Source organism: Macrosteles quadrilineatus, unplaced genomic scaffold (assembly GCF_028750875.1).
Source record: "Macrosteles quadrilineatus isolate MER2022 unplaced genomic scaffold, UCM_ALF_1.0 Scaffold_4__1_contigs__length_99947679, whole genome shotgun sequence".
Lineage (NCBI taxonomy): Eukaryota > Metazoa > Arthropoda > Insecta > Hemiptera > Cicadellidae > Macrosteles > Macrosteles quadrilineatus.
In genome coordinates this window covers 19,198,054-19,217,206 of record NW_026542597.1, presented here as the reverse complement: position 1 = coordinate 19,217,206, position 19,153 = coordinate 19,198,054, and the positions used below count along the sequence as shown (strand labels likewise).

The 19,153-nt window shown below is 35.4% G+C and overlaps 1 protein-coding gene across 1 annotated transcript in view; it reads right to left on the bottom strand.

The window, feature by feature from the left end:
- The window catches only part of LOC128992785 (uncharacterized), a 195,664-nt gene continuing 176,511 nt past the window's right edge, over positions 1–19,153 (bottom strand). The window contains exons 7-8 of the mRNA XM_054416525.1: positions 7,227–7,349; positions 1–5,023 (exon numbers count right to left, since the gene is read on the bottom strand). Of these exons, the coding sequence (XP_054272500.1) occupies positions 2,244–5,023; positions 7,227–7,349 (2,903 nt within the window). The 3' untranslated portion in view covers positions 1–2,243. The remainder of the gene's footprint in view (positions 5,024–7,226; positions 7,350–19,153) is intronic.

Genomic DNA, 19,153 nt, shown 5'->3' with positions numbered 1-19,153 from the left:
TTTGTTTGTTTAAATTATATTTAATGATTGACAAAAGAGAACCAAATGTTTGATTATAAGGTTAGGCCTAAGGCTCCTTCGAGCCGCTTTGGTACAGCTCTACGTCTTTGGCACCGAAACATCAGTTACAACAACTTTTAGATATATTATTACATTTCTCAGTTATATTACATAATTTACATATATTACGAAGGTAAAATAAACTTTTACGCCTATGCAAGCTGAAGGTAGAACTGATCTTTGGTAACATAATGGAATGTGGAATATCTTTGCAAGTATTTACAATTTATCGGTTTTATAAATTCACCATTATCACTAGTGGCTTAGATTTCTGAATCGTTCTTCGGTTATTGAAACAAATGGGTAGACTTCCGTATCTGTTGTAAAAAAAACCGAATGAAAATACCAATTATTCGATATATCGATTAGTTCATTCGATATATCGTTTGGTTGGTTAGGTTAGGTAAACCTACGAACCAAACGATATATCGAATAAAACAATCGATATATTGATCGAAATTTTCATTCGGTTGTTTTTGGCAACAAATACGGAAGCCTACCCAAACAAATTTGAGGTTTTCTTATACAAGTGGGAGTAAATGCACAATGTAAATAATAGTTAAATGTATGAAATGCATAATGTAATGTGGAAGATTTAGAAAAGTTCAAATCTTATTTTTTTTGACATCGTAAGCCCAAAAGAAAAAATATTATACACAGTCGATTGAGTAACAAACAGGCTAGTTGAGTTATTGTACCATGTCCAAACAGCGGGTTTCCACCCCCCTCCCCAACACTTGCAGCCCCATTTCGGCCAAAGCCTCTTACCCTTAATCCCATTATGAGTGGACGTTACTGTGAAAACTCTTCGACCTGAATATGTTGTTTGCCATGCTTTAAGGAGCTTTCTTTTGGAGTTAAATTTCATTACTAGAGCGTTTATAATTTTTAAACAATTGTAAGTGTCTATAAACAAATATTTAATTTAAAGAAAAAAAAACAACATTTGCAGCCACTAGTGAAAAAGGTGGTAACCCTGTAAGGCCTAAACAATATGATCTACCTGTACTATACCGAGAAGTAAAAAATGTTTTGGTTAATGCATCAGTTATACTGCAGTACAATAAAGGTCTATAAATATTTAACTTTTAAAAACTATTACATACTATATATAATATAAAATGGGGTTTATTAGAGCTATTATATAAATAATTATATTTAAAAATAAAATTTATATTCGTTTCCGTTCTCAGGCCTTCGCGAACAAGTTTCTCAGATCAATTCTAACACTAAACACAGAATAGATAGAAATTCACTATGAGATTTTTTAACTACTATTCAATACATTTTAACACTCTAAAGAGATCTCGCTTCGATTTTATATTTAGTTATAAAACTTAAAAAACTACAACAATATGAGCGTAAATTATCAACAATTTTCTATAACGTAAACGCAATAATTTCATAAAAATATCGATAGTTATTCGACTACAATAAAATAAACAATCTGGACCATTCGGTTTTCCGCTACAAACTTGGAAGAATCTTCGATACTCGATTAAAGTTTTTACAAAACGTCTTTTTAAAAGACCACAGTGTGACCGTGTATTACAAACATGTTTTTAGGCAGGGTTTATAAATTTAAGCCTTAAAATCACAACCATACGAAACAATGAGCGGCCTTTGACCAATAACAAAGCTAGACGAATTATTGCGACAAATAATACTGGAGTCTTGACCGCCTGGAGCTAGGGTAGGTTCCCGTCGGGGGACATGTTATTGTCTTGTGTCAAAGAAACTATATTAGGACTGTCAGGTGTAAATGTTCACAAACACAATATTTTAAATATGCTAAGCAGTTAGATAGACCTACTGCTACAAATTATAACAACTGTAGAATTGGAGACAAAGCTATTTCGATTAATTAACAGAAAATCGCAATTAAGTTAGATTTTCCTAAAAATATCTGAAAACTTCATACTGTACCTTTTACAATAACATATCAGGTACTGATAATCTACATAAATCTATTAGATTCTTAAGTGTGTACTGAATATTGTAAAACTACCAGAAGCGACAAAAACTCAATAGGTTACTTATTCAATCATAAACAAGAGTTTCAACCTCAAGGACGGAAATGAGTCCCCAACTAACCCCAGGCGTAACAAACAATCTAAACAACAAAACATCTAGGGATTGGGCTGAGAGGAGGTCCAGTAGTACTGGTACTGTTGTAGACTGTGTCAGACATTCATGGAGTAATATACAGAGGAAGGGTTGGCAGACGACTGTGGAGGGGTGGTAGGAGAGGTGGCGGTATCACAGGTGGCGGGGGAGTGACTAGCCTCCGAGGTGCTAGGAGAGGGTATATTTGTGCCCGAGGAAACTTGAAGTTGGTAAACCTGGTCTTGAGGGAATGCTGGGGAAGAGGACGCAGCACCTTCAGGAACTCCTCGCTCGTTCTGAGGCTTCATCCTGGTGGGGGAAGAGGTCAACGACTGGATGGGGGACGTGGCTCGGTGGGGGTTCGGAGGGAAATTGTTGTTGTTGTAAAGATGAGGAGGTTTAGCTGGATGATCGGAGTATATTAGAGGCCCTCGGTTGAAATTTGGTCCATTTGTTTGAGGAATGGGTGGAGAGGGATAGTACGTGCCTCTGGGAGGAACGGCATTCCCGATGTTGTAGTAGGTGGAAGATATCGAGGAAGTCTGCGTTCCTCGTGCTACAACGTATTGGTTTGCAGGATACGCAGGTTGTTGCGAAGGAGATCCTCGTTGAGGGCTTTCACTTCTCCTTGTTGCTAGGAGATGCACCTGCACAGGCCCTCCAGTAGGGTAGGGAACTCTGATGGTCTGTTGCTGTCCTACTCTGATGATGGAGGTTGTTCCTGGTGGTAGCGGCTGGGTAGAGTAGTGGGGCTCAGGTTCTACATAGGGAGGGTGTAGGGGTAGCCTAACAGCAGATCCAGCTGGGATGGGAGAAACCCTCATTTGGACGACACTTCCTGGGATAGCTCTTCTGGCGTATATAGGCGCTGTCGTCCGGTAAGGAAAGTCATGTTCTTGGTACGGAACCATCATCCCCATCGGTGGTACTCTGGGAGGAGACTCCGAGTGGATGTGATGCACTCGTGCAGGATATTGGATATCTCCACCGCCTCCGATCCTCATGGGTTGATGAAGGTTCCCAGTTGCCGAATATATCATCTGGTGCTGATACGTTCGTGAGGGATCCACGGGGGAGTTGGCTCCGTACTCCATATTGGGATCGGGGATGTAGGTAAAGTGAGTTTCCTCTTTCAATATAGGCATCGCTGTTCTACTTGGATTACTCCTCCTAGAGTCGTCGGGGGTGTAATAAGGCCATGTTATATGACTCCCTACTCTACTTGGACACGCCAGAGCTGGAGGTTGCAACTGAGATTGCATCTGCTGTAGAATTTCTGTCGTAGAACCGAATCTCGGTTTGATTCCACGAACGGAAGGTCTTCGGTTGAATCCGTAGTCGTCATGTTCGTCATCGTCAGAGCCAGCTGAGGTTGGTGTCGAACTGTAACGTTTACGGATCCGCTCTATACGGCCCGCATCCTGCTGTACGAACAGGGCGAGCTCGTCTTGGTCACTGTTTCCGGCCGGGGTACCTGCCACCACATCCGGTTGGGGTTGAGATTTTGTGTCTTCCGAGTTTAGGGCTTCTTCTATGTCGTCTAAGCTGTACTCGGAGTCCTGCGCCGTACTGGTGCTCGCTACAGACGTCCTGTCCCCGGGTAACGGTTGGTTATCTCTGTATACTGGAGAATCATCCAAGTTACCGCTAACACACGCGGTCAAAGGTGCCAGAGACGAAAGGAACTGTTTTCTCGCCTCGGTCGTTACACTGTTTCTTGGAACCAAATGTTTCTGACCAACACCAGTGGGAGTGTTCAATCCGTTGCCTAAATCAGGTGGAGTAGGGTGTTGTTGGTGATAGACCGGTTGATAATAAGCGTATTGTCTCTCCACAGACACAGGGGTCTGTAGAATAACCGAGGGGTGCGCTGCTTCAAGTTTATCCCTACGTGAAAACAGATCCGTCAACTTCTTATAAGTGGAAGACATGCCGGAGGAGGCGATTTTATCAGGGCGACTTTGGCTCGAACTCTGCACCTTCTGAGACTCTTCCCCGGGGGGACTCGATCTACTCGACTCTCCATCTTTTCCCTTGTCCGTTTCGTCATCGACGTCACACGTCAGTTGTTTTATCCTTTCCACGAGTGAGTTTTCGTTCTTCAACTTGTTCTGGTTCCTCTTCAATCTAATATCGTGCGGGTACTTCAACAGACTTCGCCTGAGCGTGTTCCTTTCAATTGTTCTCTTGATCAAATTGCTACTCAGACCTTCATCGTCATCACTCGGTGGATGCTCCGTCTGAGGGGACGAGAGAGTTTGAGAACTTCCGTCCTTCGAGCTGTTTCTACTTGAGCTATAATATTGTTGAAGCTTGTTCTTTTTCGCTTCTTCGAACATCTTGAGATTCTCAGCTGTCAGATAGCTCTTGTCTTTTTCGTCTTGAGCAGTCTCTGCCTCAGGTGATCGTGCCGCTTGAGGCGGTGGAGACATGAACTTCTGTCCAGGGAACAGCTGTCTCACGGCAGAGTTTGGCTTAGAAACAACCACAGGATTTGCAATCTTGAACGTCAAGTTCATCTCACTGCCGTCCTTGTTGTCCTCTTTCTCGGACTTGCCGGCCTCGGAGAACCTGACTCCTCGACGGTCGTCCTCCTCGCCAGGCGGATGTCCCATGAGGTCTTCGCCCAGGTCTGTCTGGTTGCCGCAGTCCACACTCCGCCACAGCTTGCCTCCCTTGAGGATGCCGGGAGGTCTGGAAGGGATGTCCTCCGCCTCCACACTCTTGCGTTCCGCCTCTCGTACGATCCGCCTCTCCGTCACTGTAGTCATGGTGATGGTCTCTACGATGTACCGCTGTTGCTGGGTCAGCTGTTGTTGCGTCAGCTGCTGCGAGTCTTGATGCTCATCAGACGACCCTGTAACATAGAATATATCATGTAAATCAATTTAAATTATTTTTATATGAATACAATATGGTCAAAATGGGTCGGCGTGAATATGAAGAAAGAATTGAGGTTAAATATTCAATTAATCAATGAAATATTTTACAAGCTCTGAGTGATTTTTTTGGAGGATATGAATTTTAGGGAGAACACGTGATTTTTATTTCACAGGTATGTTCAAAGTTTCCTTGTACTTTGTATTATTTTAGAGCCATAGTGAAATATCAAATAATTGCCATACAGTGAATATAGCGAACAATAAATTTAAAATTGGTTATTTAATTCAGATGAAAATGTGGAGGCTGGTTATATTTTTTTCTTTCTCAACTGGAAGGTTTTTTTAATTAAAAATTCAAAAGCCTATACTGGAAACTATCTGTGTAACAATAAACATACGTAAATAATAATACTTTCTATCAACACCTTTTACAGTAAATACACCATTTTGCTTTCCTCAATGATGCAAATGTTATACACCATGTACTCAATATTATATACCATAAAATCAATAACTGAAAAATATAATTTACAAACTAGGATCTAAAGTACGTTAAGCAAACAAGTTACCACTATTTTATAACATAAACCTTGAACCACCGAATAAGTGAGTTATTCACAAACATTGAAATGTTTACTAGTAAATACAGCAACAAAAATAAACTTTGCATTCGCAAAACGGCACAACGCCTACGAGTAGTCGTTTACTTTATGTAATTAAAGTACGGCAATATAATTAACGTGCAGATCAAAGCCTGCAATTCCAACGCCACAACCAACGCTACGTCAATGGCTTACTGATATTGCCGCAGTGGTAATTGCAGGAGCTCGTGCCTTCCAGCTAAAGGTTTAATTAGACATCGTATTTTCCGTGAAAATGTTATTAAAGGATCAATGAGAAGGCTGTTTGAGGCTGACAAACGTATATGAAAAATATATTAGTGCAAAGAATCCTCCGATTGTTTTGTGTAGTTTTCCCGGAACGCATCAGAAAATTGTAAACAATACTAAGTTAACAATACTTCGTAATTTAGCAACATTTTTTCAGCTAACTAAGTTAAAAAATTACTTTTCTCAAAACAACTTTAAACTTTTTTCAGTTTTGCTGATGCAAGCAAGCAGATGGTTAGTAAGTGATTAAATTATTTCGTCTAAGATTATTTAATGTGCATTATACTATAGATATGTCAAACTGTTTGTATTCATTGCTATTGACAAGAATGCAACAATAAGCTACAAACGTATAAAACAATCGATACATACGTTCGATTTATACACGTTGGTTTACAACTGAAGTTATGACGAAATAGTAGTTTACCTACAGCCGTTATTTAAAGTAGGTATTTCAGTACAGTTCTTAGAATTGAAAAGTATCTCATAACAGCATTGTTTACTTTCATAACAGCATAGTTTTACTCATTACAACACGGGTAACAGACCAATAAGGTTCAAAGATTGAGAGAGGAGAAGCAAAATTGTAATGATTCGAAATTCAAATAATCAGCTGTTCAGGCCAATTTAATTGTCGAGTGGTGCAATTAGTGTTTGATGCAATGTTTCGTTCCATCACTGTCAGTGGCAATGAGAGGTTATAAACAAAAACATAACCTCTCTTAGAAGTTATGAGTAGTGATTTTTAGCAATTAAAACGCCGTCGTAGGTAAAGTAGTGTACGCATAACTCGCGTAAATAGTGTTAACGACGCTCGTAGAAGTTTTTAAGGCACTCGCCAAGGCTCGTACCTTAAATTTTCTACTCGTGTCGTTAACACTATCTTTACGCAATCGTTGCGTAAACTACAATTACTGTTTAATTTAGTTTATAACATAACGAATTATACGGCATAAAAACCTTGTTATACTGTTCATAGAACCTATTAAAACCAAATAGGGTTATGACAAACTTATAACGCAAAAATGTGTATTGCTGTTCAATGCCAAATCTAGTCTTTCAGGCAATTAAAAACACCTGACAGTTTTGATTCAGAAATTAATATCTGTAAACGAATATCTACAGATAATTTAACCAGCTGTGACAAGCTGCAACGTTTACTTTTACGTGTTAAGCTTTGATGATTCAATTCATGTTTTTCACTACGCTCTGATAACAGATTTACTTTGACATGATTAATTGTATTACATTTATACATTTTTGTGTAAATGGACGTTTCGTTTTGTACCTTGGTGGAGGTCGTCGTCAGTGTTAGTAGCCTCTGTCCTGGTATCAGCTGGTGTTGTGTGAGAGAGAGGTGCTGCAGGTACTTCCGTGTTCCCCTCTTGAGCCATCCAGTCTTCTTTGCCATCTGCGAACAAAAAAAAAAAATTATGTACTTCAAGAAACATAATAGACTTTTGTGATAAGTAAAGAGTTAAGGATGTTTTCATTCTCGTAAAGGAGACGTTTTCTGCATGTTTTTTGCAATATTTCGACTCTTAAATGTGCAGTTAAAATTTTACCTTAAGTGCTGCGAAATCGTTAGGTCTAACACAATTCATCAAATCGACCTATTACTGTCGAAAAAAGATAGACAGAACATTTTTAGGGGGCACACTCTATATAAAAATATTATACGACCAAGTTCATTTTAAGTCCTTAATTATAGTTAGCCTATTAGTTTTCCCATGGAACAAATTTATAGCTATGCTAATGTTAGACATAACAAATATCTTTCTCCTAAACAAACTTTTTAATCTTAATATTGTAACAGTAAGAAAAACTAAAAGAGAAAATATAGCTTTAACAGTAGCACATTTTATATGAGACTCGTCTAAACAAACGTTACAATTGGTTTATACTTATGGGATGTCTACTTTTATACATTTTAATAGTAATACTGTAGTAAGTAAATGTACAAATCATTATTTGAAAAAAGAGTTCAATAAATTCTATATTTTTTTAACTTTTAAATTGATCTGCGTAACGTTTATGTTCTTGAACGGATAAATTTTCCCATTTATTCTATCGAAACTTACATCTCCTAATTGGTACAAACATAACTTTCTTTTAAACTATTATAAATGGCAATTTCATCTTTTATTGCAAAAAAAAGGCCTTACGCAATGCAGCAGTGTTTCATGCAGAAAGTACAAAGAAGTTGAAGGAAAGTAGGATCCAACTTTTGATATATGATTGCAGTGAGGGATTTCAAGACATACGTAAAAGGGAAGACAGGGTGAATAAAAGGGTGTTACATTAGTTCAGCTGCAGAACTGAGTTGTGAAAATGTGTTAAAACTTGTAGAAAAGAAATTATTAGTTTCAATTTAGTTCAGGTACAATCTTGTTGCTCGTGTTGATTTAATTCAATTTTGATTAAGTCTTTAATTTTCTAGTACAAAATATAATTTTTAATTATGCGTAGTAAATTATTATCAAATCGACATTTATAATGTTTTATGTTATAATAAATTATAACATTTATAAATTGCAATGTTGTATCATTATTATTTTAAACTTACATCCTACCATAATATTCATATTATGTATTACTATAATGATTCTTAATGAAAAAGAGTTTTTGTCAAGGTTTCAAAAAAAAAATTTCATAAAACAATACAGATTGGTAATACATTGTAGTTGTCACGAAAACAGTTGAGATAACGAAAAACCATATTTATTTATTCTTTCAATGGTAACACCATTTTTACATTCAAATATACATTAAATAGGATTAAATCACTTAATAAACATAAGCATAATTAGGTAATAAAATATGTGCAAATATGTATTTGATGCGCCTTAAAAACACACTCTTTAAGTCAGACACTGATGAAAATCTTTGAAAAAGAAATAAATCACTTCTTAAGAAGAAAATAGATAGCAGAATTTCATACACATATTACAGATGTTAATTTATTTAGTGTATAAGGGAATCAGCAATTCATAGGCCTTAACTTAAATTGAGTTGCTAAAGATTTCGCAGACTTAAAAATTCATGATAAATTTATGTAAGCTAAATTACAACGTAGAATTTAAATACAGCTTCTTGCTAATCATAATGATAAAAAGTCGAAATTAAGCCCTTACAGCTATTAAAATCTATGAAATATCTTTCATAAATATTTTCTCATATATTAATTATGTTTTGGTGAAGAGGAAACGTCAAAAGGAATACGTAGCGTCAAAATTAGAGAGAAGCAACGAGAGATGAACAAAATGTGGGTCACAGTAGTGATTAAAATGACTCGGGGCTTTGAATGGGCAAAGGGGGAGGGGGGGTGTCAAAGTTGCTTTGACTGAATCAAAACTGACAGCGAAATAATAACGGTTCGAGTCTATAACGTCAAGTATTGTTTGAATAGAGAGAAATATATAATGCTGTATGAGTGGGACGAGACGAATATATTTAGTATTTTATGGCTGATTTTGAAATTCCGTACTTTCTTTTGGCACGCTATGTTTGAACTGTATTTCTAACCTTTAAAATTAAGCTACTAGAGATAAAATAATATTTATTAATTATTTTTTCAAAAAAAATTCTTGTATGGTCAGAGACATAAACATTTTAGATAGGGAATGCACACGAATGTACAAAGCCAAAGGCAGGTCTCTTAGGAGATCCTAACGTGCGATTCTGATGTAAGAGTGAGTTCTTAAACACCTCTTAAGAGGGTCTTTGCTACTGAATTCCCTGTTAAATATTTACCGAGCTGTAAGCCAAACATAGTTTCCACAGTGTAATCTTCTATTCTGAAAATTACTGTAGGCTCCATTAACTCTATTGCATTAATTTGGTTTTGCAAATGGCATAAACATTGCTTACCTTCTTCTTATAGTTCCTGTATCAAGCTTCTGCAAACCTAATCCCATATGTTCATAAATAGTATTAAATAAATAAATAGTATATGAAAAATAAATAGTATTTGACTACTTGGATTTACAACACTATCTCCCCGAAATGGGACTTTCGTGACGAGTATTGAACGATACCTTTTATCACGATGAAAAAACTACGAGGACTTCATCAAGCTTAAACAAATTATCTGATATTTCGTAATATATATACAGGGTGGCTGGTCATCAGTGTTACAACATTTTTTGTCGTAAGTACAAAGTAAATGCAGTGTAATGATGCATATAAAAGGTTCCAAGTCCAAAAATAAGCTTCCCAAAGAATTATTTTATGTTTTTCAAAAATAACTATGTTTTCAAACTTAATACAGCTATTTCTCAATTACCGGTAAATGGATTTTAGTAGACAATGTCATTTTCGTGTTCTACATTATATTTTGAATAAGAATAATAGAAAATGACGGAGGATCAGTTGTAAAAACCCCATTGTAAATAGATTCAAAGATAAAAATTAAGATGTGTCATAAAAATTTAAAAAACATTGGTCTATTGTATTTGTTCACACCCTGTATACAAGAAAGTGGCCGATTATGTTAAAAACTGCGCCAATTTATAAGCTTTCTAACCATATCCTACACTATTGAGGTTAAGATATTCTGTTGTTTGTTTTAGTGGTTTGAATACCAGAAAACAGGGAACTTTTTTACTGTTTTTACTGTTCAAGCTGAAACAAAAATACAACTTTTGCTTAATACATGCCGGCTTTCTATGTTTTAAATGTTAAAGACACCCTGTTTTCTGGTATTCAAACCACTAAAACAAACAACAGAATATCTAAACCTCAATAGTGTAGCATATGGTTAGAAAGCTTATAAAATGGCGCAGTTTTTAACATAATCGGCCACTTTCTTGTATACAGGGTGTGAACAAATACAAAAGGCCAATGTTTTTTTAAATTTTTATGAAACATCTTAATTTTTATCTTTGAATCTATTTACAATGGGGTTTTTACAACTAATCCTCCGTCGTTTTCTATTATTCTTATTCAAAATTCAATGTAGAACACGAAAATGACATTGTCTACTCAAATCCATGTACCGGTAATTGAGAAATAGCTGTATTAAGTTTGAAAACATAGTTATTTTTGAAAAACATAAAATAATTCTTTGGGAAGCTATTTTTTGGACTTGGAACCTTTTATATGCATCATTACACTGCATTTACTTTGTACTTACGCCAAAAAAGTTTTGTAACACTGATGACCAGCCACCCTATATATATATATTGCTTCAGTTGTAACTTTTTTGACGTCAGGCAAAGTATTGCTTGTGTAGCGAAAGTAATTTTTAAGTCAGGAAAAGTCAGCTGATTATTATTTGTTTTTGGCGTATGGAATTTGACGAATTTGGAAGCAATCAGCTGTAAGGAAATGGACTATTTTCGAACTGAGCATAACCTCTATTCAATAATTTATTAAGGAACTTAGTAAACTTTAAATAACCTACAATAATGCAGCCCAAAGCTACGTTTAATTATCATAATTAATGTGTAGTGTTTCCTTCGGTATGATTAAATTGTCAAATGGAATTAATTATCAATTATCAGTTATTTAAGATGGGGACGCCACTATGTACGTATTTTAACCCAAATATAAGTGAAGGATGAGTGTAGGATGTGTGGCGCGATCTTGTAGCCTTGTTAGTGACTAAGGCCGACATGTTCCTTAGACACAGCTGTTAAATAATAGCCCATTCAGCTAATGGCAAATAAGGGACCTACAGTTTATAGTGGAATCCGAACCACATTTTTTCCCTTGTAATTTACGAATTGGTCTAATTATCAGGATAGTACTGCGGATAGTCATAGTACTCACTAGTGCGGACGATAATCCCCACCAGAGAGCATCGCATCCACAGTGCATCCCTACAAATATCCACAATTCGTGACCTCCTTGTAGCTGGATTACAGGACGACACCAGAAGACGTAAAAGCAGATATAAAACGATTAATTATGTAAATTAATACGAGTGGCTCTCAGGGAAATAATTGAGAGGCTCTTCATTATATTTTAAGTCGATTAAATCAAAATCCCATCATGTGTAGTGTTTCGTGGAATTTTGAATAACAACTTTGTGAGTTTGAAGTGGTTTTGTTCCAACGCTCTCTGGAAGAGGGGAAGGAAATTGAAGGCGTAAAATAAACAAGCAATTTGTCCTTGGCCTTTTCGAGTAGGAAGAAAATTATGAACACAATGTGACAATAGGTCGATAATAATAGGAGACCGCTAGGTGTTACTGAACACCTGGTGGTGACAAAACTATAGACACTCACACCTACTTGAACTTAGTTAGGCGTTTACACCAAACTTTCTATACAAATATTTGAAAACTAAATATTAATGCATAATCTTCACAATAACATTTGTCTGGACGATAATAAAATTATTATATGGAAAAATGCTGTTTATTCGCATGCATTTCTATAATGAGATTTATTTATAAATTTGTAACGAAAAGGATATTTTTATCAATTCGTAGTTACTCCTTCATTCTGAATGTAATGATTATAGTGACTTATTCCTATTACTGTAAATTTAAAATGTATACCACAATACTATAAATTATCCGGAATTACTATATTTATAAGTATTTTAATAAAATATCAACTAAATCTTTTCGAAAAGTAACTGGATGTATTTTAATTTTTGTGTTATAGAAATCAACTATCTGGGACCTCCTAGGCTGTTGGTTAGAAATCTAGAGTTCAAAAAATTTACATAAGACGTCCGAAAGTAAACAATAAACTTGAAGACATTGTAGAGAGAGTAGTATACTTTGCTACATATTTGTAAAAAAAAAAACATTTTCTAACATCCATGATATATTTTTATGTTTCAATGTGTCAATAATTTGCCAAGTCAAAGAGTTTACATTTACCACAAGAACAAACTAGTAATACAACTTCCTTTGAACTTAACATGTTGAATCACAAGCTAGAGATTTAACGAATAGCACATTTGGCTGAATACCGAGTATTCGGTAAGTTCTTAGGCCGAAGCACCGAATTTTCTACCCCAGTTGTAGTTCTTTTATGTTTAGCTATGCTATGACTCATAGACAAGTCATTACTTGTCTCTTTAGTGACGAAGAGAGGCATCGCACCTTCAATTCACACCATCACCATCACACTTTACTATTAATTAAGTTTGATTATTAATTTGTAAAGTTCTGAAAATAAATGTTGGTTCTTGTAATCTATTATATTATTAAAGTGATACAATCAAATTTTATGTAAACGGTTAAGGTCATTTACCAAATAAAAATATAGGCTTTTGGCACATCAAAATGAAGCTTAGAGTGTGTAGATTTGCCGAAAAGTATTGATATGGACGAATTTCCTATGGGCTCTGCCCCACAGGCTGATTTCCAAAGGGCTACGCCTGGCATGCTTTCAATTTTTAAATGATTTAATTTAGTTAATGAAACAGCTGGTCAGTACAATGAACTGGTGTTTGTTTGTTTACTAGAAAAAGATGTTTTGTGAGCTATGTAGATTGAGGAGGGTTATGTTTGGTTTTAAAGTGAGGTTGTATACGTTTTGTAAAGTATTGCTGAAAGTTTCATTTTTTTATTTAAGAGTAAGCTACATGTCAAGAGGCTTGACTAAAATTGAAGAATTATGGTAAAACATGTCATTTATGAAGCAATTGATGCTATTGCTACACTAAGGTATGTTGTCATATTCTTAGGGATCTATTAAGAAGGGGTTTAAAACTAAAAGTAAGTAGGTTTACGCTTTTAAATCCGTTTATATTTTCAAACTAAATCATAGAGTTGCTGTATTTTAAAACACACATCAGCACAACTTTAATAGCTACACGATTACTAGAAAAATACGGTCACACGTTCTTCCCGTTGCAAAGCACGGGTATAGCAGCTTGTAATACATATTTTTTTAAAAGATAATTTATCAAGGTTTTATTTTTCCCACTTGGGTATTCGGTACTGGGCCGAATGTCAACTACTATTCGACCGAATACCGAATACTGAAAAATTGGCCGAATAGACCGAATGCCGAATATTAACCGAATATTCGTTACATCTCTACAACTCACCGATGAGACTAATCAGACATCATATAATAACATTTAATTACTTTTATACTGTTTTACACCGAAGACACACGAATTCTAAACACTTGCGAAGATCAATAGTTTGGTATTAGATTTGAGACTTGCCAAAAAATAAGCTACTATCTTACAGATGTTACGTGTTGTGAGATCTTTGAGTGACGCCGGTCCCTGGTCACGGTCTGACGGTAACGTTCTCATGACGTGACCAGTCGAGGTAACGTGCAGAGGTAACCTTGGCTCAGAGGTAACGTGTGATACGTGAGGTAACCTTGGTAGTTTCCCGTGCACAGCTGTTGAGAGTCTTTGCAAACGCCATCATTCAGTCACCTTATGTGCACACACAGAAGAAGGTTCCACTATAAAATTGTGGCGATTTGCTGTATAGGTTAATTAACAGCTGTGTCTAAGGTATGTCGGCCTTAGTCAATAACAAGACTACAAGATCATGCCTCATCATACACTCATGTCCATTTCTTGGCTGAAAATACCTACATCGTGTCAGACAGTATTTCAGTACATCAGTAAGACGGTAATTGTCTTCTGTTTATTCTCAGGCAGTATTCAGGCAGTATTAGTATTACTTCTTCTTGTATCTTGTAAGTGGCCATTACTTCTCAATATATCCATCTTTTCAGACAATACCGGTACTGATTCTCAGTGTCCGTGCATTTTCTAAGATAGAGTTACTTACTTTCCATATCTTATAGAAAATAGTATTGCTTGGTTTGTCTGTGTCTTCTTAGCCAGTATTACTTCTCTTTATCTTATCAGCGAGTATACTGTAGTTTCCAAGCTGTGTCTCATTAAAGAATTCAACTTCTCAGTAATTCTGTATCATCTATGAAAATGTTACAGCTCCTCTGCATATTACTTGGGATCATTACTTTTATTCGATGTTAGGCCTACTTCTTCGAGACTTAATTACATCTTCTCTGTGGCAGTTACCAATTTTATTCAGAAATAATATTACTGCTGTAATTACTTCGGGTTGGCGCAAAACTAACCCATTGATCCTATCACAGTACTTATTAAACTAATACGTTCTTACAATATATGTTATAGGAGGCATTTGAGTATCGCATGTTGAAGAAGGAAGTTATTGAAATGAAAGATAGATTTTCAGAGATTTCAATTGCTGGATAACATATTAACCTTTTTAATGTTTTATGTGCGAAAGACAAAATAGGAAAAATTATACGAATGTTCGATATTAAATATAGCTACATCCCTAAAAAGAAATTCGCTAAAAAAAACGGGGATCTCTAAATTACTTGGAAAACAATCTTTGTGACAAGGGTAGCCAAAACCACCTAACCCCATGCAAGTTTATGCCATATTTTGTAACATACATTTCATACATAATATTTTGACAAGATTTTCTTTGTGGGATATAATTTATATTCTCTACTAAATGACCCTTATCACCCCCCCCCCTTGAAAACATATACCTACAAATTGACAACGCACAAAACTTGGATGGGCAATAACCGCGTAGGTTTACTGAGTGATTTAAAAGCTAAATAGAGAGATTTTACATCACAACAAAGCAACTCAATTCGCCGATGTGACACGTTGATAAAAGATAATTTCTCTTTAGGATTTATTGAAGCGCAAACTTTATGAGTATTGCAATTTTATTCACGATAGATCGGATACGGTATTTATCGAACCATACTAATTCGATTGCTCCTATCGAGTTACTCGGAAGGATTCTGTATGTAAAAAATCAGGTTTTTCATATACACGAATAATAAGTATAAAATGTTGTTTGTGCATATCGTTTTTTTTTTCAACGTGTTAATGTATGAGGTTTGGCCACTATTTAATGCAATAGTGACGAAGGAATTCGCGATGGCAGTGAACGCATGTATAACACATGAAGCTTAATCCCCAAATGGAATTTCCGTCTTTGCGTCAAATTTGAATTCGATCGATGCTTAAATCACCTTTAGTAGTCGGATACAAATCCCAATGTAGGTAATGTGGTACAAGTTTTATTAAGGTAAACACGTCATTTCCGTACAAATGTAAACTGGAAATAAGGTTACAGAATTTATTTTATAATATTTATGGGGGTATTCGGTACGTCTTATATAGTAATATCTAACAAAAAACCACTAAGTGGTAACACTTCCCCCGCCAAGTCAGCAACCCAAAAAAGACAATAAATCACCACTTTTCCGCCAAGTAAAACAATGTAATTTATGTAAGTTTGGCAACTTGGCGGCAGACTTTTGCTTGTTTTTTTATTAAAGTTACGTTGGTGGATAATTTCACAAATCAACTTCTCTAATTAATTAGTCCAACTAAGTATAATAATTTCGAGGTAATCAGTAAATATAAAACCATCACTATTATGATTTTATGAAATGTGACACAAATAAGGTCAAATTTTGTAAAATAAGCTCTCATCTAGCAATGTACTATTGGGAGAGATACTTGCTCAATGAAACTAATTTTATGGTATTTTTTAAAGTGATCAAGCAAAAGTCTGCCGCCAAGTGGCCAAACTTACATACATTACATTGTTTTACTTGGCGGAAAAGTGGTGATTTATTGTCTTTTTTGGGTTGCTGACTTGGCGGGGGAAGTGTTACCACTTAGTGGTTTTTTGTTAGATTGTATTTATTTTTGTAGAAAATTAACAGTTAAAATAAAAATCCTCTTTTCCCTTATATATAGACCAGGGCACAACTACACATAAAATGCATTGGTGTTACTTACAGTGTTAGTACATAAGTGTTCCGATAATTAAACCCGTATATCTAAAGACTAGTGTAAATTGAGCCCTTATTAGAGAAGTAAAAATGTAATCAAACAGATTAGGTTTGTTAGAAATAGCATAAGGCAAAACAAATATTGAAAAACTAATTTTTATCCTAAATTTACATATCACTTTTTACATTCACTTTTTTGCTTGTTTAACATACGTAGACGGATTTTCCCGATTGTTTTATTTGTTTTAGTGTATCAAAACATAAAACTAACCTTATTTAGTTAAATAAATTTTGGCAATATTATGAAGAAACAATGTTAAAACTAACCTTAGTACTAGTACTAAGTTTCAAGTTCCTAGGTTTCATATGTTTTGATAAGTAGTATTAAACTGTTAAAAATGACGAGCTGCTGTACCAGTGTACCATCGGTACACTGCATTTTTCAATGGAAAGTATCGGGGAATATCACTGCTCTAAGTAATTTTATATAGTAAGTAGCTCAAATCATTCGGTATACCTGAAAAAAATACTTTATAAAAGTTTTAAAATAATTTTTCAGCTGATCCTATGAATTTCTCTAACATTTTAAATTAATTGAGATTTAATCGCAGCTGATCCTTCTTTTGTTTTGATTTTAATCCCATGTTATTTAAATGGGCCAAAATCGTACTTTGAGGGCTTGCCAAGGGTTTATGGGTCAACGCACCGACTTGTGACCCTCAAAAGGCACATCTACACGCTAAGGGCTTTCAAACAACATAAAAAACATTAAAATTGAGCCAGTGGTTTGGGCTGTAGGTCCGTCAACATTTAAGGAGAAGAAGGAGAACACGGAAAATTTGTGAATTTTCAAACTAGTTTTTCTTGGCTCAAACACAACCTTTTTTTAAATTCTTTTTTTTATTTTGCCAAGAATGATTGCCCCTATCCAGTAGATGAACAATTATTTTAATAGCTTTTGTTTCTTCAGAGCTATAGACGAGTAAAAAAGCCACTTTGTCACGTCATGTCACTGCAGCAGCTGTGTACCGCTGGGGGACTTGGCGGGGCGGAACGCTGCCGCGTTCCTTAATATGAAATATATTTTCTTCACCATTAACCACACAAAACACTTTAGTATGCTAAATTATTTGTTTTTTTCAAGCTCTTCAAAAAGGTCTAGAGATATATTGAGCCAAGTTTATCCCACCTTATACCTTCTAACCAAATTTCATTAAAATCTAACAAAAATTGCTCCAGTTATCGCGTTCATGGACATAAATATAACTATATATAAATATAAATTTTGAACGAATAGTGTTTTTGACCTCTGGAGACATGAAAATGAAAAAGTTAATCTGTCCCGGGCTTAGGTCTTACCGTGCCACCTACGGTAATAGCTACTTCCCTATAGGGAAATTCGCTAAAACGGCATTAATAGCTTTTCATATTAGATGGTATGTCTTATTCATCCAAAAGTCAATAATTGTTCTCAAAGATACGAAAAGTTTAAAGTACCCGATTCCTATTTAAACTCTTTTAATTGACTAACAAATACTAATAATCAGCTGGTGATGTCAATTGTCAATGTAGTTAGTGATTGTCGTCAGTTCCTTTGTCCCTTTGTCACATACGAACACAGGGGACTGATAGCGCAGTTCACTACCGCAGTTCCGGTGTCATGTCTTCCGTTCCTTGTCTACAACAACCCACCGTGACCTCCGTCGGTAATCAATCAGTATATCAATCAGAAATAGCAATCAGCAATCAACAATCAATTGGTGCGTTTCCACCGTTCCCCACAAATGCCGCACATTCGTTCCACTTTCTTCCGATTTTGTTTCGCCGTGTAAAATTGTCTGTTTGGACTGCTTTCTTTTCCTTGTAAGAAATCAATTGTTGTCACTAGCTAGAAACTGACATTTGAAGAAGTTGTAAACTTGTGATTCAAGCCAAATTCAAGCTTGAAGAAGCAATTAAAAATATAATAAACTTGCAAAGAAAAAGACCAAAATTAATGATATCACGTGTGTAGTATGGTGATTTTTTTATATATTTTTGGCTAAGAATGGTTTCAGAATTTTCTATAACTGACTTTAAAACTATTATCTCTGATGATTTATCAAAAGTAATGTACTTAAATTAAAACTGTATGGATAAACTGATTTAAACTGATTATGTTGCGGGCACAAAATGCATAGTTAAAATGAATTTAAGGATGCTTGTGAAAATCAAAACGGATTATCTGAAAAGGTTTCAAAAGTGTTTACATCAAATAAACCAGAGATGCTGATCTTCGGTGATCTATCTTACTTTAACCCTGTTACTCTTTGACGCGAGTTTTGAGATCACTCAAGGATTGTTTAAACTATTTATATATTCTTTGAGGTTATGATTGACTTATGGGTCTTGGACAAGGATTGTCTTAAGAGCACGGTGTAGTTGGATTATAATTAGGTTAGGTTAACCTAACTAACCAAACGATATA